Raw genomic sequence first — 21553 nt, 5'->3', positions numbered from 1 at the left:
TATTGATGTTTTATAATGTTTTAGTGGGCTGTAAGATTCTTGAAATCTCACAATTGTCTGTTGGGAATTAAAGTTTTTGATCTTTACTATATTTTGTTAGTAAAATGGTCATTTGCATTGTAACCAGTTATTTTAAGATTTTGATCATCATCTTCCATAATTTTGCTGGTTTAAGTGACTATTTATATTCTTAGGTATGTACGTTAATCTTGATGATTATTATGATCCAAATTACATTATGCCAGAATCTGTTCATCTTTTTAATTAATTTTCTTTCATAACAGAAAGCTAAGAAATTTCCTCATTAATGACCGTCTATATGTGTGTTTGTGGGATTCGAGTAGCATTCTTTTGATGTTACAAATTGTATTTGAAATGTTTTTTAAATGTTTAAAATCATATTCATTTTCTAGGTTTATTAAATGGGTCGAAACAAGAAAATCGGGGTGGCGAGACCGGGAAAGAAGACGGATGCAGCTTTCTCTAAGACAAAGAAAAAAGTTGGGAAGAAGATTTTAAAGTCAAACGATACTGTGATAAGCATTAAAACAAGAAAAATTGTTCTACCAGAACAACATGCTACCAAAGACAGCAACATGGTATTTAAAGGAAAAAGCATATCAGAGTACATAACTGGTACCAAACATACAAACAGCAATCAGAGAATTCAGAACTTGGTCAACACCCAAGAAATGCTGTCCACCAATCTACATTTAATAGAACCCAATGCTGGTGCTTTAATTGAGAGACTTGGTGCGGTTCTACAGGATCCAGAGGAAAATGTCCGATCATCTGCTCTTGTCCTGGTTAAAACTATTCTTAATCATATAAAAAGTGAAGATTTGCTGCCGTTCTTGCAAGTTTTTATTGCTCAGCTGTCCAGTGGGCTGCTTCATATCGATAAAGGTGTTCAGAAAACAACAGTTTTAGTGCTTCTGTGTCTGTTTCAAAATCATATATCCAATACCATGACATTCTCTGAACCCTTACTCTCGTCACTTGTCACCCTCCTGTCTGCCAACAGAAACAAACAAAACACACTCCTTTATTTTCAAGCCATTGCTCTCATCTTAAAATTCTATGTTCACTCCGAGGATAGCCGATCTTATGGTTAGTCATTTTCCTTCTTTTCCTGTATGTTTCACACATTTCATTATATTGTAATGGTTGTATTGCTTTTTAATATTAGAAATGTCAAATTTAATCTCCCATGATTCAACACTAAACCGCCTGCACAACAAATCACAGAAACCCAGAAGTCCAGTTCGGTGAACCTGTACAAGTACACGTCCCGCCAGGAAGCGGTCACGTCTCGACCGTCCCAATCCAACCTCTTGGTCAGGGTGTGTGAGTGTGCCCTGCCTCATGTGGAGACTATCTGGCTAGAGGATACCCCCTCTCAGGTAATTAAAAGTGATACTGTTATGGGCTTATTATATTCTTAATTAAGCTAACAGTTAAGGAGGATATGCTTTTATGTTCGAGATAAGTTACTTCGGCCTCCTTAATGTTTTATCATTTTTGCTTTGACCAAAATTGAGCCCCTCATGCATCTGCAATCTGTATCATTCACACCATCTTTCTGTCGTTAGCTGGTTTCAATGTTTATCCGCTATGTCGATGTCCTGACACGTAATGATTTTATGTAGTACCAAGCATGAAATCCTATCGGCGGTATTTAAATTTGTCATAAGGTTAACTGGTAAATACTATAGACATAACGGGAACACTAAACTCGTGATATCACTTTGCAGATGAAGACTCAGGACACCATCCTAATCTAATGATCCCAGGTTTACGCGCAGGCGGAACCTAATGTCCTTAAAACAGTCAGCTCCCTGGTAGATTTCCTGATACTGGTCCACAAGTCAGATCTGAAGCACAGTAAGCTGGCCCTGGTAAAGTTGAACAACATCAGTAAATCAGTGGCGGGGAGGTTCCCTCTTACCTGCAGTGTACCTAATCGAGACACCAACGTGGTGAGTTTGTTTACTCAGCGTCAAACAACTAATGTAAGGTTGCTGTTGCCCACAGACCGTGGTTCTCGTCCTTTTAATTTTATGTACATGATGAATATACTAAACATAAGTTGAGCACATTTAATAATGTAAGCCGGAGATATGACGGAAACGTTGATAACATTTTCCTGTCTGGAGAGGGATTTGTATTAATATGTTACATGTGACTCGCCTAGGATTCAACTAATTTATCCACTCTGGCATTGTTCAAGATATTTTACCCCTACATTATAACAATAAACTTAGCTTTATTCGCTAAGTAGTACAATGTTAATTTAAATTGAGCAGATGAACATGGTACAGATGAGTAATTTACTTGTTAGTCGTTAAATACCTTGTTAAATTAACTTGTCAGCTAGCTTAATACATTAGCTTACTTTAACTAACATTAACTGTGCCGGCTGCTAACTGTGGAACATTTTTCCAGCTGTGGTCACTAAATCTGAAAATGGCACAGTTTCTACTGGCGGTGGAAAAGTTCTCGAAAGTCGAACGGTACTTCGTGTACTACTTCAAATCAAGAATTCAGGTTTTTATCCTTTATATTTTACTAATTCTGACACTAATAATTCTAATATCGGTGTGTTCGTCTGATAATGTCTCACCAGTAGATAAGAGCAGTACTTAATTACCGGGATATTATCATTATTAAAGACTGCCTTTTCTACTACTCAGACTTACGTTTAATCTCACTATTCTCCGGGAAACTTAATTTCTCGCTTAATTTTATAAGATTTGAAACATTACCTGCGTCTTGCACCAAAGGACCTGGTATTAATTAGCAGAGGTTTAACTGCACCCTGCCAGAATAGGGTTTAAACTGATCCGTGAAGTGAGACTGAACCTTCCGTACGTGTCGTGTACCTTATCGCACCCTTCTCCGGTATAGGAATTTCTCCCTGAAATCTAATTAAACCAACTCATCCTGATATCACAGTGTAGGCTACCCTTCACCTGATCCTGGGTCTCCTCCTCATTTCCCGGTACACTTTCAGGAGTTGTCAGAGAGCGACGTGTCAGACGGACTAGCCCTGTTAGCTCGGATACCATCTCCTGCTCCTGATACTATCTCAGAACTGCTGGCTCACGCCGTCTCCACTGCCACACACGCCCCGTTATTCCTCTCTCAGTTTGTCAGAACTCCCTGGTTACATTCTGTGTAAGTCACCGATCTAATTTGTGGCAGCCCCCAAACTTTATTTGTCTTAGTGGAACAACTTCTAGAAGGTTCTGAGAGTTACTCTGGCCCTGCCTGAGCTGGCCCAAGAGTGTGTAATGAGTGTTTTACCTCAGTGTATGTTTGTGTGCGTGTGTGTGTGTGTGTGTGATGAACAATTAATGATATTGCTTTATTGAGCACTGAGCAGCCACACACTGCACCTTCTAATGTGCCGCTATATAGTCGGTGAAGGCCACGATAGCTAAGAGTATGTTCAGGTAATTATGGCCCACCTTGCGGTGTAAAGGACGGTGAAAGGTGGCGGGTTGTTGTTTTAAAGTTTGATAGAATATATCTGCATGTTGTGTGACCTCAACACTGCAGTAATTTGTGCTATCCACAGTGCTTATCAACAAAGAAACAAAGGTAGTGAATATCTTGAGCAGCTTTCTCAAAACGGGAACTTTAAAACTTGGTTCCGAAGAAAATTAGTTAAAAGGCCGGGTCATGAACTGTTTTAGACTACTACATGATAAAATCATGTTCTCGTAAAAATAACGATTTTATAACGATCAACTGCATGTGTTTTAATCGTGCTATAATTTCAGAAATCTAAAGAGCAACAGTCAGTTCCTGACCAGTCTGCAGGAACATATAAACCACGTGGCCCCCGACATTGTAAACAGCTTCTACAAGAGCCAGCCAAGTGGAAACACCCTGAGAAGTGGTGTACTTACTCCCGGGGTTCCTACACAGATATTAGCTCTTTGTTTGGGTCAGTACATTGTCTTTATGTTGCCCCCCTCACATCGACCCTAACAAAAACAACTCATGTGATATTATACCGTTTTTCTAGTCACCGCGGGTGATCACAAAAGAATTTCCTAAAAGTTTGATGGTAACAGCATCATCCACCGTGGGGTCACATTGTTCAACTGTTTACACTGGTTTCCTTCTAGAAACTTCCCTCTAAGCTAACCTAGTATATTTAGAGATGGTCTCACTCGGCCTGTATAGAATGTGACTCATTGCTAAACTATTCAGTAATATTCACAGCTTACACCGTGCTGTCATGTTTTAACTTTAAACTTTCGGAATTGCCTTTCTATAATATGAGGTATCCTGCCATCTACCTTAAAACTTTAAACTAAGCTGAAAATTTAAAAAAAAAAGAAAGTTTACTGAAGACTGCATTCAGCATTGCTACATTGATCACCCCAAACCAGTACCCGTTCAATTCGTAACTAATCAGCTGTGATGTTGTCCCAATTAGACGTTATCACATTATCACTGGCATTAGTCAGGAATTAAGCCGATCCTTAGTCAAAAGTGTGTTAACAGTACTCCTCCCCCAACAAAGTAGCAATATACCAGAGATTATCACAAAATAAGAAACCGTGCTATTTCAGATAAGACAGTGTACGGGTTACTACCGGAGTCAGAGCAGGTCAGATGTTTGGAACTGTATTTCGGAGGTGGTGTGGTGTTGTCCCCTCGCAGTGTGTCAGATCTAGGTCACGTTTCCAGAACCAGTTCTGTTAAAGCAAAGTTCTACTCAGTTCTTTTAGCCTTGTGAGTTTAATTTTTACCCACATTTGTTTCCAGTACACCGTAAATGTATCATACATAATTGAACATTTACCTGTACTGTCCCTACCACTTAGTGTTGGTACTTACCAAACAAAACGTACCTACCAAATACAATATACCTTCAACCTAAATCCACAAGGTCCAGTTTAAAACTGTGCGCTACACCGTGCAGTAATGAGTGGCGGCACATGAGTTGTTGATACGGTAACTTTATTCAGTACACCGACACTCATGTAACCCAGCAAGTCTGTACCACTCAAACTCTGAGAAACACGAGGATAACATCTCGTATCTCTGTAGTGAGTGTCCGGTACTTGTGTGGTACATACCCCGTATCTGGAGTGGGAGAGAGAGAGAGAGGTCCGGTCTGTGTAATAATTAGCAATAAAACAGGAGATTGAAGGGTGTACTGATCCGCTACCTGGATCAAGTTAGGATGTGATAAAGAGAGATACCTCAGCAGGCACACTAACCTGTAAGGCAGACTAAGTGTACGGTTCAGACCCGGTTAGCGTGTATTGGTAAGGGCTTTTCGTATCGGCTGATTGGCTGGTATGTTGGGCTCTCTCGGTTTTACACACTTAAACTTCAACCAGCAGGCTAAGGATTTGAGCTGTCCAATTTTCAGTTTTGAGCGACCTTGAAATGACGGGGAGGGAGGGCTCAGTTGCTCAGTGGTGTAATGGCCCTATTTTCAGACCAATGTTCTGTCTTATCGTCACTTATCAGTCAGATGACTCTATCTGGGGGCCAATGATTCCCTCCTTGTCGTGTCCCCGGGGGGGGGGGGGGGGGGGGGGGGGGGGTTGTTAAGTTACATTCATACTCTTGAGAAAATAACAAGAAAATTACATAAACTTAACCTGTTGATAGTTGTTTAAGCGTGAAGTACTTGAAGTACGAGATTCAGGTCCATCTTGTTTAACAATATGTGTCCGATTGCCAACAATATCTTCCCTACACTCTATAACAGTTAGTAGAAAGGTCAGTTTACAGCCCGATTCTCCAACAATATATTCAGTATTGTTTGGTAGACAGTTTTAAGTAGAAAGTTACGATTTCCAACAATGTATCCTCACTTAGGTTAAGTGGAAAGTTAGGTAGAAAATTGAGATTCCCAACAATGTCCTCACTTAGGTTAAGTGTAAAGTTAGGTAGAAAGTTGAGTTTAGAGCCCGATTCCCAGCAGGTTGTGACAGAACTCTCACTCCTCGACTAAGAGAACTGTCAGCCAGAAAACTCTCACATTGTGTACTCAAGGACTGTCGAGTGTTCTTCTAACTCTCCCGGCCAACCAAGTCTTCATTTTCAAGGATAAATTCTAGCAAGCACGCCGGATCAGAACAGAGATGCCCCGGCTTACTACATGACATGTTTTGTATTTGGTTATTTGAAGTTTAGATGACACAGAAATTTCCTGAAACTAGCCGGGTATATATACGGTACTCAGAGGTATGCTGTTAAGAACATGGTCGGCACAGTAGAGATAATTCTGAAGGTTGAAGTAGCAATGAAATCCGTCTCCTGTCACCCTTAGGTTCTGTGTAGGGTCCGGTGTAGTGCTAGGTTTAGGAGTGAAGTTCCCTTGAAGTACGGTGTAAAGTTACTGCCAAGGTTCTGGTTCTCTCTCCCCCTCTCCCTCTCTCTCTCTCTCTCTCTCTCTCTCTCTCTCTCTCTCTCTCTCTCTCTCTCTCTCTCTCTCTCTCTCTCTCTCTCTCTCTCTCTCTCTCTCTCTCTCTCTCTCTCTCTCTCTCTCTCTCTCTCTCTCTCTCTCTCTCTGCCAAAGCCTAGTTCTCCTTCCCTCTTTCTCCCCTCCCGCCGCCCTCCTGTGGCACTACAGTGTATATCTGTGTGTTCACTTGGCTGGATTCCCTCAGTCACTGTGTACGTGATAGTTGACACTAAATGTGAAGTTCTACTTCTTGAATACTCGACCTTTATAAGATTACTGTTTACAAGGCCACAGTGCCTAATTTGCTGATGCATTCTTGAGGGAGTGCGAAAAATTCGCCACTTTACTCCATTGTATGTAACGAGTACACTGTACAGTCTAATAACTGACAAATTAAACTATTACCATCTATATTCTTAATTAATTAGGGAGATTTTCTTTCTGACAGCTAATTTGGCACATGAAAACTGCCCGACTTTAGCTGGTTATCAATCGGTCGCTGGTCTGTCACTAACTAAACCGGGAGCTACAAATTATCATACGTCTTGCATACCACAGAATATAATTATTATTTAAACAATTCTACCGTCTTTCTTACTTCAGGCTTCATGAAGAGAAGATGACAATTGAGGATTACATCTCCATCCTCCTATCCCAGGTAAATGCAGCAATCTTAACAACGTAATAAGTTTTAAAATATCCTATCCTAATTCGTATTAATAAGTACCACGTGACACAAATCGCGTGTCACTGACCACAGTTAAAGCTAACAAATTCCAAGCACCGCGAAATCGGAATTAAGGAAGCTGCAATAATCGTAGCTTTACCTACCTCGTCATCGTCGCACTGGAAACACAAAAGTAAATAGCTCGGGTATTCCCTTTGGGAATATATTGTATTATTAAAGTTATTATGCTAAATATTATGGGTATGTTTACATGTATTATATTCGGGGTGTTGACCGAATATTACTCTACCTTGGTATTTCACTTCGTATCAAGGCTCGTTTGTTGAGCGGGGACATTCTTTTTGGCTGGTAATTTTTTCATAAAATTGCCTAAAAAGGCAGACAGACTTTTAAAAAGTTTCATTTTAGAACCAGGTATTTCGGGTCGTTACAGTACGTCATGATTAACATAATATTATGTATCATATACGTGATATATACGGGTGTATTAAATATATAATCTAGTGCAGGTGTCGCATGTTGTACTCGTACTGATAATTAGTGCCAGATATTTACTTTGAGTATTGTCCAGGGTTTTGGGTAAATAGATTTTCATATGATCTGTAGTTCAATGTTTTACAACAGGAACAAAAATCTAAGAAAAAGTTACAACTAAATTTGCTTAATTAGCTCTCGTTCTCAGGTTTCTACATTATGTGGTTACCCCTGACAGATTCATCAATATTAATCGTGACTTTATTGAAATAAGCAACTCTAAAATTCAGAGAATTTACCGCCAAATGTTACCTCAGATTTTCAGCTGAGGCACAGCCCTGACATTATCACAATTCTTTCAAATTATGAAAATTAAATTTTACCCGATAGTTCTGCAAGAAATACGTATATCAAATTCGAAAAAAGATAAAATTTCAGCGAAAGTTTCGTTTCTCTCACCCTTATTTCATTTCTTTTCAATCGATGTTTTTAATTTAATGCACTCCTTACTCAAAAGCTGGCTTGGATGCGTGTAATTCGATTCCACATTCTATAACTTTCGTTTTCTTCGATTGAAATATCTACTCTAAGACCGATTTCGCATTCTATGAAGCCTTAAAGGGTTTATCGAGTCTATAGCAGATATTGTTAATTTTATAAGAGCTTACTGTAGCACACAAACAAACCAACATAACTTCCCAATTTTCGACTAAATTTTCCTTAGAAGTTTTGTTATGGACAAGTAAAATGAAAGTTTAAAACTAACCAGTTAATTAATTTCTCACAAATTGAACTTTGCAGGCCAATAAAGACGACGAAGAAGGGGAGGAAGAAACAGGCGTTGACATGAGAACAGTTCGCAGCTTTACCAGCCAACTTCTCACTAACTTCACCCCTCTACCCCACGCAGTGAGACTCAATCTCTTCCAGATATCACTCCCTCAAATAGTTGAGAGACTCTACGCTGGGCTATCTGACTTCTCCTTGACGTCCTATCTCATCATACTCACCCAGTTCACCTCTTATTCTGAGGACTCAGAACTGGAACTACAGGTACCTGAAACTCTGGTCGTCAGGCTAGGGAAGATTATCTGCAGTTTGATCTTCAACAGGGATTCGGTGAGCGATTGGGGTGGAGATATCGTGAAACTGGCTGTGAAGTTGTCGGTTAATCAGCATGTTATATTTAGGTATATTACCCAGCAGATGAACTTGGAAAACAAGCCGACTGCTATATTGTCGTGGTACCTGAAAGTAGCACTGAAGTTGCTGCAGAGTGGTCAGGTTTATAAGCTCGGCCTGGTTCATAAGTCGGGGGTTGATAAGTTTATGGGGCATTTGAAGGGGAGAGTATCTAAGAGGGAGTATCAGGAACTTGTTTACAGGATGGAAGATACTTTCAGTGTTATGTGCTGATACGTATCATGATACGTATCATGTTCGTGTAATGATAGGTTATCATGTTCGTATACTTTTAACTATGTACTTTTTGTTTCAATCTTGACTTTTTTTTTCAGTCTTGACTTATTTGGGGTAACATATTTTAATTTATTATGACATCTTTATAGGGTTTCAACGAATGATTTTGTTTTCTTTTAAAGAGATTTTTATATTTATTTTTGTTTTTTTCCCTGTCTGATGTTATCTAATTTATTAATTTCACAGTATCACATTCCACCACGTGTATTCTTATTTCCACATCATATTTCCACACATTGAGCAATTGTACTAGCCACTAGGCTACTTTTTGTACGTATGCTTGAAAGCTTGAAAGAGCCCTCCTCCATTACCGGGGGAACAGTTATTTTAGGTTCTAGAACCTTGGTTAGACAATAGCCAGGTTCCTTGTTGGGCATAATCTTTGTAACATAATGTTATCTTTAAGAGGGACAAAGTCCTTAATGTTGGACCAACATTTAAAGGACTTTGTCCCTCTAAAATATATAACATATCGGCTCATAGCACTTTTCGTGATATTCAGTGAGTTCTGCAGAAGGAAACCAGCTGCTGTTGCCTTTATATCATATTGGACAAAGCCTCTCACAGTGCCACCATTGTGCACTAGAGATTCGCTACTTTCAAACGATAGAAATCCAACAATTTATAATTTATTATTCTTGGCAGCAGTCTCGTACAAGAGGTTTTGCAGCTGCTGAGTTTTGCAACTATCTGTATAACAGTTGCTCTGCGCACATGATGTTAAGACAATCCTGTCTGGCACTGTATTGAAACCATCTGGTTCTCCTGTCTTGGCCGCATTATATGCTTACATATTTTCTGTGCATATATAACTATTATTACTCGTATTACGTGACATAATTTCAATTATAGAATATGAATTATGATACATTATGTATAAATATGCGAGCTGCTCTCTATTTCTAGCTCGTTATTCGTATTCCTGGATACGCTCCACTGACCTCTCTCTCTCTCTCCTTCTCTCTCTCTGCAACTTCTGCTTCTGCATATTTTATAATTGCATAATTATTATTAGTTCGTTTCAGGGCAAATATACGTGACCTGTCTGCACAGCCGCACATAATAACTGAATAATGCAACATATATTAACGGTGGAGTAGCAGTGTTTTGTTCTGAATAATATATTAATACTTGTCATTATCATAGTAGTATGCCAGATATATCTAGCTCTGTTAAGTATTCATATAAATCACGAAGGGTGACAGCATTATTGCATAAAATGTCCTGCTAGGCTAATACATGTGAGGAGATGAAATGATGTAGATTTACGGGGAAAGTGTCTCGTGTTCAGGCTGGTGGTGGTGCAGAGTGAGCAATCTCTGAGAGCTACTGTCTTTGTGAGAGGTGTCATATTATGAGCTTGTGTGGGGTTGAATGGTTGATATGGTGTGGGGTTGAATGGTTGATATGGTGTGGGGTTGAATAGTTGATCTGGTGTGGGGTTGAATAGTTGATATGTGTGGGGTTGAATGGTTGATATGGTGTGGGGTTGAATGGTTGATATGGTGTGGGGTTGAATGGTTGATATGGTGTGGGGTTGAATGGTTGATATGGTGTGGGGTTGAATAGTTGATATATGTGGGGTTGAATAGTTGATACGTGTGGGGTTGAATAGTTGATCTGGTGTGGGCTTGAATAGTTGATATGTGTGGGCTTGAATAGTTGATCTGGTGTGGGGTTGAATGGTTGATATGGTGTGGGGTTGAATGGTTGATATGGTGTGGGGTTGAATGGTTGATATGTGTGGGGTTGAATGGTTGATATGTGTGGGGTTGAATAGTTGATATATGTGGGGTTGAATAGTTGATACGTGTGGGGTTGAATAGTTGATCTGGTGTGGGCTTGAATAGTTGATATGTGTGGGGTTGAATAGTTGATATGTGTGGGATTGAATGGTTGATATGTGCGGGGTTTCAATGGTTGTTATTATATGTGGGGTAATCATGTTGTCCCATTGTGTGAGCCACATATTCTGAGTTCGTTACCAAGCTCGTAATGTTGATTCTGAGGAAAGCTCACATTTTGATTATGATCTCCCCCACTCTAAATACCCTGAGGCCTGATTCAGTAATTGTTACCAGCGTGAATGGCCGAGCGGGGTGCCGACACTAATAGTGGGGTTCCACCACTATGCACCTCACTTACCAACCAGAGAGAGGTGGCCGGGGTAGTTACTTACTAACACAATGATACACAATACTACACTGTGTACTGTGAATATAAGACGCTATTTGTTCTGGGGAGTCAATGCACGCCAACACTGACAATAACAGATGTATAGGCCATAGGGAGTGTACTGTGGTTCACTGACAATAACAAAAGTATAGACCATAGAGAGCGTACTGTGGTACACTGACCTCTACACTCTACAGAGTGAAGATAGGGAGTGTACTGTGGTTCACTGACCTCTACAGAGTGAAGATAGGGAGTGTACTGTTGTACACTGACCTCTACAGAGTGAAGATAGGGAGTGTACTGTAGTACACTGACCTCTACAGAGTGAAGATAGGGAGTGTACTGTAGTACACTGACCTCTACAGAGTGAAGATAGGGAGTGTACTGTTGTACACTGACCTCTACAGAGTGAAGATAGGGAGTGTACTGTAGTACACTGACCTCTACAGAGTGAAGATAGGGAGTGTACTGTGGTACACTGACCTCTACAGAGTGAAGATAGGGAGTGTACTGTGGTACACTGACCTCTACAGAGTGAAGATAGGGAGTGTACTGTTGTACACTGACCTCTACAGAGTGAAGATAGGGAGTGTACTGTGGTTCACTGACCTCTACAGAGTGAAGATAGGGAGTGTACTGTTGTACACTGACCTCTACAGAGTGAAGATAGGGAGTGTACTGTGGTTCACTGACCTCTACAGAGTGAAGATAGGGAGTGTACTGTAGTACACTGACCTCTACAGAGTGAAGATAGGGAGTGTACTGTGGTACACTGACCTCTACAGAGTGAAGATAGGGAGTGTACTGTGGTACACTGACCTCTACAGAGTGAAGATAGGGAGTGTACTGTGGTACACTGACCTCTACAGAGTGAAGATAGGGAGTGTACTGTGGTACACTGACCTCTACAGAGTGAAGATAGGGAGTGTACTGTAGTACACTGACCTCTACAGAGTGAAGATAGGGAGTGTACTGTTGTACACTGACCTCTACAGAGTGAAGATAGGGAGTGTACTGTGGTACACTGACCTCTACAGAGTGAAGATAGGGAGTGTACTGTGGTACACTGACCTCTACAGAGTGAAGATAGGGAGTGTACTGTGGTACACTGACCTCTACAGAGTGAAGATAGGGAGTGTACTGTTGTACACTGACCTCTACAGAGTGAAGATAGGGAGTGTACTGTGGTTCATTGACCTCTACAGAGTGAAGATAGGGAGTGTACTGTTGTACACTGACCTCTACAGAGTGAAGATAGGGAGTGTACTGTGGTTCACTGACCTCTACAGAGTGAAGATAGGGAGTGTACTGTAGTACACTGACCTCTACAGAGTGAAGATAGGGAGTGTACTGTAGTACACTGACCTCTACAGAGTGAAGATAGGGAGTGTACTGTGGTACACTGACCTCTACAGAGTGAAGATAGGGAGTGTACTGTGGTACACTGACCTCTACAGAGTGAAGATAGGGAGTGTACTGTTGTACACTGACCTCTACAGAGTGAAGATAGGGAGTGTACTGTGGTTCACTGACCTCTACAGAGTGAAGATAGGGAGTGTACTGTTGTACACTGACCTCTACAGAGTGAAGATAGGGAGTGTACTGTAGTACACTGACCTCTACAGAGTGAAGATAGGGAGTGTACTGTTGTACACTGACCTCTACAGAGTGAAGATAGGGAGTGTACTGTAGTACACTGACCTCTACAGAGTGAAGATAGGGAGTGTACTGTGGTACACTGACCTCTACAGAGTGAAGATAGGGAGTGTACTGTGGTACACTGACCTCTACAGAGTGAAGATAGGGAGTGTACTGTTGTACACTGACCTCTACAGAGTGAAGATAGGGAGTGTACTGTGGTTCACTGACCTCTACAGAGTGAAGATAGGGAGTGTACTGTTGTACACTGACCTCTACAGAGTGAAGATAGGGAGTGTACTGTGGTTCACTGACCTCTACAGAGTGAAGATAGGGAGTGTACTGTAGTACACTGACCTCTACAGAGTGAAGATAGGGAGTGTACTGTGGTACACTGACCTCTACAGAGTGAAGATAGGGAGTGTACTGTGGTACACTGACCTCTACAGAGTGAAGATAGGGAGTGTACTGTGGTACACTGACCTCTACAGAGTGAAGATAGGGAGTGTACTGTGGTACACTGACCTCTACAGAGTGAAGATAGGGAGTGTACTGTAGTACACTGACCTCTACAGAGTGAAGATAGGGAGTGTACTGTTGTACACTGACCTCTACAGAGTGAAGATAGGGAGTGTACTGTGGTACACTGACCTCTACAGAGTGAAGATAGGGAGTGTACTGTGGTACACTGACCTCTACAGAGTGAAGATAGGGAGTGTACTGTGGTACACTGACCTCTACAGAGTGAAGATAGGGAGTGTACTGTTGTACACTGACCTCTACAGAGTGAAGATAGGGAGTGTACTGTGGTTCATTGACCTCTACAGAGTGAAGATAGGGAGTGTACTGTTGTACACTGACCTCTACAGAGTGAAGATAGGGAGTGTACTGTGGTTCACTGACCTCTACAGAGTGAAGATAGGGAGTGTACTGTAGTACACTGACCTCTACAGAGTGAAGATAGGGAGTGTACTGTAGTACACTGACCTCTACAGAGTGAAGATAGGGAGTGTACTGTGGTACACTGACCTCTACAGAGTGAAGATAGGGAGTGTACTGTGGTACACTGACCTCTACAGAGTGAAGATAGGGAGTGTACTGTTGTACACTGACCTCTACAGAGTGAAGATAGGGAGTGTACTGTGGTACACTGACCTCTACAGAGTGAAGATAGGGAGTGTACTGTTGTACACTGACCTCTACAGAGTGAAGATAGGGAGTGTACTGTGGTTCACTGACCTCTACAGAGTGAAGATAGGGAGTGTACTGTTGTACACTGACCTCTACAGAGTGAAGATAGGGAGTGTACTGTAGTACACTGACCTCTACAGAGTGAAGATAGGGAGTGTACTGTTGTACACTGACCTCTACAGAGTGAAGATAGGGAGTGTACTGTAGTACACTGACCTCTACAGAGTGAAGATAGGGAGTGTACTGTGGTACACTGACCTCTACAGAGTGAAGATAGGGAGTGTACTGTGGTACACTGACCTCTACAGAGTGAAGAGAGGGAGTGTACTGTTGTACACTGACCTCTACAGAGTGAAGAGAAGAGAGGGAGTGTACTGTTGTACACTGACCTCTACAGAGTGAAGATAGGGAGTGTACTGTAGTACACTGACCTCTACAGAGTGAAGATAGGGAGTGTACTGTAGTACACTGACCTCTACAGAGTGAAGATAGGGAGTGTACTGTAGTACACTGACCTCTACAGAGTGAAGATAGGGAGTGTACTGTGGTACACTGACCTCTACAGAGTGAAGATAGGGAGTGTACTGTGGTACACTGACCTCTACAGAGTGAAGATAGGGAGTGTACACTGTACTGTTGTACACTGACCTCTACAGAGTGAAGATAGGGAGTGTACTGTTGTACACTGACCTCTACAGAGTGAAGATAGGGAGTGTACTGTAGTACACTGACCTCTACAGAGTGACGATAGGGAGTGTACTGTGGTACACTGACCTCTACAGAGTGAAGATAGGGAGTGTACTGTGGTACACTGACCTCTACAGAGTGAAGATAGGGAGTGTACTGTGGTACACTGACCTCTACAGAGTGAAGATAGGGAGTGTACTGTGGTACACTGACCTCTACAGAGTGAAGATAGGGAGTGTACTGTGGTACACTGACCTCTACAGAGTGAAGATAGGGAGTGTACTGTGGTACACTGACCTCTACAGAGTGAAGATAGGGAGTGTACTGTGGTACACTGACCTCTACAGAGTGAAGATTAGGCTGTATCAAAAAACACAAACATGGTCCAATAATTGATTCACCTTCCAAAAAGTTGCATTAGGTCATTGTGAGTTTGGAAAAAAAATTTAGAGTTCAACTCCAACCTTATACGGTGGTATTTTTCGTTTCCATGGTAACCATTCTGTCGCGGTCGCGTTTACTGAATTAAATTCATATCTGGAGAACCATACCACTTAGAGAACTGTGTAATAGCTTAAAAGAACCGGAATGGCCAAGTTTATATTCAACTTATCAGTCAACTATATGCCTAAAACCTTTATTTTTTGAGTTAAAGGCAAAAAGTTGGTTTTGACTGCGTTGCTATGGCGATCGCGTTGAATTTTTGCATTTTATCCCATTATTTTTTACAAAAAAGTAAGCAATAAACAAAGTTGTAACAAAAAGGCAATATCATTTAATGAATAGATATGTAGGGAGGGGTGGTACTGGATTCAGGGCCTCAATACAGTACCATCTCTCCCTCCAGCCTCCCTAACACCCCAAAATCCTGTACAGCTGTACCACCCCTCCCTCCAGCCTCCCTAACACCCCAAAATCCTGTACCACCCCTCCCTCCAGCCTCCCTAACACCCCACAATCCATTACCACCTCTCCCTGGCCCTCCAGCCTCCATAACACCCCACAATCGAGTACCACCCCTCCCTCTAGCCTCTTTAACACCCCAAAAATCGAAATCCTGTACCACCTCTCCCTCTAGTCTCCCTAACACCCCAAAATCCTGTACCACCCCTCCCTCCAGCCTCCTTAACACCCCACAATCCTGTACCACCCCTCCCTCCAGCCTCCCTAACACCCCACAATCCATTACCACCTCTCCCTGGCCCTCCAGCCTCCATAACACCCCACAATCGAGTACCACCCCTCCCTCTAGCCTCTTTAACACCCCAAAAATCGAAATCCTGTACCACCTCCCCCTCTAGTCTCCTTAACACCCCATAATCCAGTACTACCCCTCCCTTCAGTCTCCCTAACACCCCAAAATCCTGTACCACCTCTCCCTCTAGTCTCCTTAACACCCCACAATCCTGTACCACCCCTCCCTCCAGCCTCCCTAACACCCCACAATCCATTACCACCTCTCCCTGGCCCTCCAGCCTCCCTAACATCCCAAAATCGAGTACCACCCCTCCCTCTAGCTCTCTAGCCTCTTTAACACCCCAAAAATCAAAATCCTGTACCACCTCTCCTTCTAGTCTCCCTAAAACCCCACAATCCAGTACTACCCCTCCCTCCAGCCTTCTTAACACCCCACAATCCTGTACTACCCCTCCCTCCAGCCTCCCTAACACCCCAAAATCGAGTACTACCCCTCCCTCCAGTCTCCTTAACACCCCACAATCCTGTACCACCCCTCCCTCCAGCCTCCCTAACACCCCACAATCCATTACCACCTCTCCCTGGCCCTCCAGCCTCCCTAACATCCCAAAATCGAGTACCACCCCTCCCTCTAGCTCTCTAGCCTCTTTAACACCCCAAAAATCAAAATCCTGTACCACCTCTCCTTCTAGCCTCCCTAAAACCCCACAATCCAGTACTACCCCTCCCTCCAGCCTTCTTAACACCCCACAATCCTGTACTACCCCTCCCTCCAGCCTCCCTAACACCCCAAAATCGAGTACTACCCCTCCCTCCAGCCTTCTTAACACTCCACAATCCTGTACTTCCCCTCCCTCCAGTCTCCCTAACACCCCTCCCTGGCCCTCCAGCCTCCATAACACCCCACAATCGAGTACCACCCCTCCCTCTAGCCTCTTTAACACCCCAAAATCGAGTACCACCTCTCCCTCTAGCCTCTTTAACACCCCAAAAATCAAAATCCTGTACCACCTCTCCCTCTAGTCTCCCTAACACCCCACAATCCAGTACCACCCCTCCCTCCAGTCTCCCTAACACCCCTCCCTGGCCCTCCAGCCTCCATAACACCCCACAATCGAGTACCACCCCTCCCTCTAGCCTCTTTAACACCCTAAAATCCAGTACTACCCCTCCCTCCAGTCTCCCTAACACTCTAACACCCCACAATCCAGTACCACCCCTCCCTGGCCCTTCAGCCTCCATAACACCCCACAATCCAGTACCACCCATCCCTCTAGCCTCTTTAACACCCCAAAAATTAAAATCCTGTACCACCTCCCCCTCTAGTCTCCTTAACACCCCATAATCCAGTACTACCCCTCCCTCCAGTCTCCCTAACACCCCACAATCCAGTACCACCCCTCCCTGGCCCTCCAGCCTCCATAACACCCCATAGTCGAGTACCACCCCTCCCTCTAGCCTCTTAAACACCCCAAAAATCAAAATCCAGTACCACCCCTCCCTCTAACCTCCTTAACACCCCACAATCCAATACTACCCCTCCCTCCAGCCTCCTTAACACCCCACAATCCAGTACTACCCCTCGTTGCAGCCTCCCTAACACCCCACGATCCAATGCCACCCCTCCCTGGCTCTCTAGCCTCCCTAAAACCCCACAATCCAGTACTACCCCTCCCTGGCTCTCTAGCCTCCCTAACACCCACAATCCAGTACTACCCCTCCCTGGCTCTCTAGCCTCCCTAACACCCCACAATCAAGTACTACCCCTCCCTGGCTCTCTAGCCTCCCTAACACCCCACAATCCAGTATTTGTGGATTGTGGGGTGTTAGGGAGGCTGGAGGGAGGGGTGGTACTGGATTGAGGCCCTGAATCCAGTACCACCCCTCCCTACATATCTATTCATTACATGATATTGCCTTTTTGTTACAACATTGTTTATTGCTTACTTTTTTGTAAAAAATAATGGGATAAAATGCAAAAATTCAACGCGATCGACATATAGCAACGCAGTCAAAACCAACTTTTTGCCTTTAACTCAAAAAATAAAGGTTTTAGGCATATAGTTGATTGATAAGTTGAATATAAACTTGGCCATTCCGGTTCTTTTAAGCTATTATACAGTTCTCTAAGTGGTATGGTTCTCCAGATATGAATTTAATTCAGTAAACGCGACCGCTACAGAATGGTTACCATGGAAACGAAAAATACCACCGTATAAGGTTGGAGTTGAACTCTAAAATTTTTTTTCCAAACTCACAATGACCTAATGCAACTTTTTGGAAGGTGAATCAATTATTGGACCATGTTTGTGTTTTTTGATACAGCCTAGTGAAGATAGGGAGTGTACTGTTGTACACTGACCTCTACAGAGTGAAGATAGGGAGTGTACTGTGGTACACTGACCTCTACAGAGTGAAGATAGGGAGTGTACTGTGGTACACTGACCTCTACAGAGTGAAGATAGGGAGTGTACTGTAGTACACTGACCTCTACAGAGTGAAGATAGGGAGTGTACTGTGGTACACTGACCTCTACAGAGTGAAGATAGGGAGTGTACTGTAGTACACTGACCTCTACAGAGTGAAGATAGGGAGTGTACTGTGGTACACTGACCTCTACAGAGTGAAGATAAGGAGTGTACTGTGGTACACTGACCTCTACAGAGTGAAGATAGGGAGTGTGCTGTGGTACACTGACCTCTACAGAGTGAAGATAGGGAGTGTACTGTGGTACACTGACCTCTACAGAGTGAAGATAGGGAGTGTACTGTGGTACACTGACCTCTACAGAGTGAAGATAGGGAGTGTACTGTGGTACACTGACCTCTACAGAGTGAAGATAGGGAGTGTACTGTGGTACACTGACCTCTACAGAGTGAAGATAGGGAGTGTACTGTGGTACACTGACCTCTACAGAGTGAAGATAGGGAGTGTACTGTTGTACACCCACCTCCACAGTTAAACTCAGATAGATTGTTACGCTGCCACGCTTACCAATTAGTGTCAGAAGTGTTGTGCGTGTAGAACAGCAGGTATGTGTGTTTAGAGTTAGCATGCAGCCGTGTGGCAGGTTGTGCAGCGCTGAAGGACCGGGCGGATGTTCCCTCCAAAATGTCGACCCTCAGAGCGGTTCCCATTTCCCGGTTTTAAGTTCTTAAGTAAACCGGCGACTCAGTAAACAATACTCTGCCACCCCTATTAGTATGCTATATCTTCTCCACATACGGCCCACTCCCGCTCCTTCAATCAAATCACCGTATCTGGCCCACGTGCCACTTTTCCACCAATGAGAGCCGAGTATTAGGAATGTTTGTTCAGGCGGAGAGACCGAAAGTCGGCTGGGTTTACACACAACAACTCGTTCTGACTCCGGAAATAGAGGTGAAGTGCGCTAGAGGAAGTAGAGTGATCGCGCATCCTTGCTTGTTGGAGGCTACCTTTGCTCTGTGAGCACTTTAGTGGGAACAGTGTCCGGGTTGAGACATTACTCTGTTCAGCTTGGCTAGGTTCGACAGTCCAGCACAGTCGTTGCAATGTAATGGCGGGCATTATTCCTAAGCCGTGCCGTCATTATGTATGTACCACACGACCTCATTTCTGGAATGTTAGCATTAAACGTAACGTTAATGCCGAATTTTGAGCCTGATTGCTTGGCTCAGAGAGAGAGAGAGAAAGAGAGAGAGAGAGAGAGAGAGAGAGAGAGAGAGAGAGAGAGAGAGAGAGAGAGAGAGAGAGAGAGAGAGAGAGAAGAAGAGAGAAAGAAAGAGGGTTAGTTTTTTTTTGTCGGGGACATTCGAACAAAATTATTCTTCATTATTGACCACATATTGTAGACTTAGAATTGAAAGGTGTCTTCCAAATACTCTGAGAAATATAACTCCAAGTTATATTCTCACAGATGGCGAGAGGTCTCAAGTATACACACTGAGGAAGTCGCTGGAGTAGGACAAGGAAAAGAAACTGATCTCTGGAGAGGAGCAGGAAAGGAAGATAATGGGATACGAGGAGGCGAACGATGCACAAAATTAAGGAGGCTACTGGTGTCTCTGATATTCAGGGATCGCGGCTTGTCGTGAAATAATCTAACTTACGTTTGTATTCCATATATTTTGTTTCTTGTTTTTGTCCTAGGAGTTCTCACGATCAGTTTAATACATACGTTGGATGACATGTCGGAATGGCTTTTCCACAATTTGTCTCTACAGAGAAGTGGTTCAAGATTCCTGCCTACAAGGAGAGACTCAGAAAATCTCGAGAACTGAAGTTCGAAACGAGAAGACTTCTTCTCAGCTCCCGAGAGGAGAAAGGTCAAATATATATTAAACATGCCGTTCTATTTCTTTCCCTTTACAGCAATTATCAGACACTTCACCGTGCAATATTAGGCCTTTACTCCAAGGACTCTCGTAACTGAGAAACTATACAGTTCATTAGTTCAGTGCGACCTAACGCTGTTTTTTAACATACTATATCATGACTATATCTGATTTCATCAACTCCAGGGGCAAATTTCTAGCTGAATTTGGAAAATATGAAAGTACTCTGGGAAGCAAAGTTTTGTCAGTGGGACAGAGAATCCTGGAGGACATGCAGGCTAAACTGGAGGAATGTGACGGAAAATTCCACGGAGAGCAGACTCAAACTGGAAAGATGGATAGAATCTTTCAACGTCAAGGCTGGAATCGAGACATCTTTCTGACTCACTCATTTCTTTAACTTGTGAGTAATTATGACCTATCTTAAATTCGCGTGACAAATTCTTCGAAAATTTGACGATTAGGGTACATTTTAATCAACCTAAATATCACTAGTAAAAGTGTCTGCGGATATTTCATAAATAATGCTGGACGTTTACATTGTTTATAATCTGTTCACCTTCCTCTTGCTTCTAAAATCCGACTATCTTCAAGCATGAGCATGAAAAGGTTTTAGTGGTTTTAAGGACACTGTGAATGTTATTGTCCAAATTCGTCGTTTTAATAGTTCATGTGCTGGTTCAAGGGTCCTGCCGAACTGAGAACTTCGTTTCCAACACAGAGTCAGAAGTTTCTTCTTAGTGAAAATTCTGAACGTAGAGGGTTGATACCAAATCTATAACGGATTAATCAAGATGATAGAAAGCATTTGCCCAAGCTACTTCGTTCGAACGCCAGTGCGTGGTGTGCGTTATTGGCATAACAGAGATAAAGTAAAGGAATAATTGGAAATAAAGAACCGGTCGTTACGGAAAACAACTTGCAGCAAGTCTTATGTTTTATTGCTGAATTTGATTTAATGATCGCAAAGATCACTAAACAGTGTTTAACGCAAAATAATGTAAGCAAGGTATAGTGCATAAAATTGCTGTTATCGTGGACATGAATAATCACCCTTGTGTCGCCTAATTTATCAGGTCTATATCTACATAAGCATTTTGCCTTAATTCTGGGACTCAAGATACCATTTGTTCACTCCAGTGTTGACTGATGTGTAAAAACCATCTTGAGTCCGTACGCCTTCTGGTGTGCTGGTACTAAGCTGACAAAACCGTAGATATAGTTAAGCTGATTCTTTGACGTCTTGTAGTATCCAAAGTTCCTCAAGGA

General features: G+C 42.7%; 1 protein-coding gene across 1 annotated transcript; it reads left to right on the top strand.

Moving 5' to 3' along the window:
* Positions 1-393: 393 nt before the first annotated feature.
* On the top strand, positions 394-9128 carry LOC134817594 (uncharacterized). The gene is made up of 9 exons (XM_063826806.1): positions 394-1110; positions 1249-1403; positions 1794-1979; positions 2446-2547; positions 3014-3177; positions 3786-3952; positions 4587-4749; positions 7043-7097; positions 8403-9128. The coding sequence occupies exons 1-9, from the start codon at positions 423-425 to the stop codon at positions 9015-9017; spliced, it is 2295 nt and encodes a 764-aa protein (XP_063682876.1). The 5' UTR covers positions 394-422; the 3' UTR covers positions 9018-9128.
* The last annotated feature ends 12425 nt before the right edge of the window (positions 9129-21553 follow it).

Source organism: Bolinopsis microptera, chromosome 6 (genome assembly GCF_026151205.1).
Source record: "Bolinopsis microptera isolate Bmic1 chromosome 6, MBARI_Bmic_1.0, whole genome shotgun sequence".
Taxonomy (NCBI): Eukaryota; Metazoa; Ctenophora; class Tentaculata; order Lobata; family Bolinopsidae; genus Bolinopsis; species Bolinopsis microptera.
Note: the sequence above shows the minus strand (reverse complement) of the source record. Positions and strands in the feature narration are given on the sequence as shown.

What these genes read in the sequence shown, in the direction of transcription:
- LOC134817594 (XM_063826806.1), top strand. Translation starts at nt 423, where the DNA reads ATGGGTCGAAACAAGAAAATCGGGGTGGCGAGACCGGGAAAGAAGACG. An exon ending in TAGAGGATACCCCCTCTCAG is followed by an intron (nt 1,404 to 1,793) that starts GTAATTAAAAGT and finishes TAATGATCCCAG; the next exon opens with GTTTACGCGCAGGCGGAACC. An exon ending in ACTCCCTGGTTACATTCTGT is followed by an intron (nt 3,178 to 3,785) that starts GTAAGTCACCGA and finishes CTATAATTTCAG; the next exon opens with AAATCTAAAGAGCAACAGTC.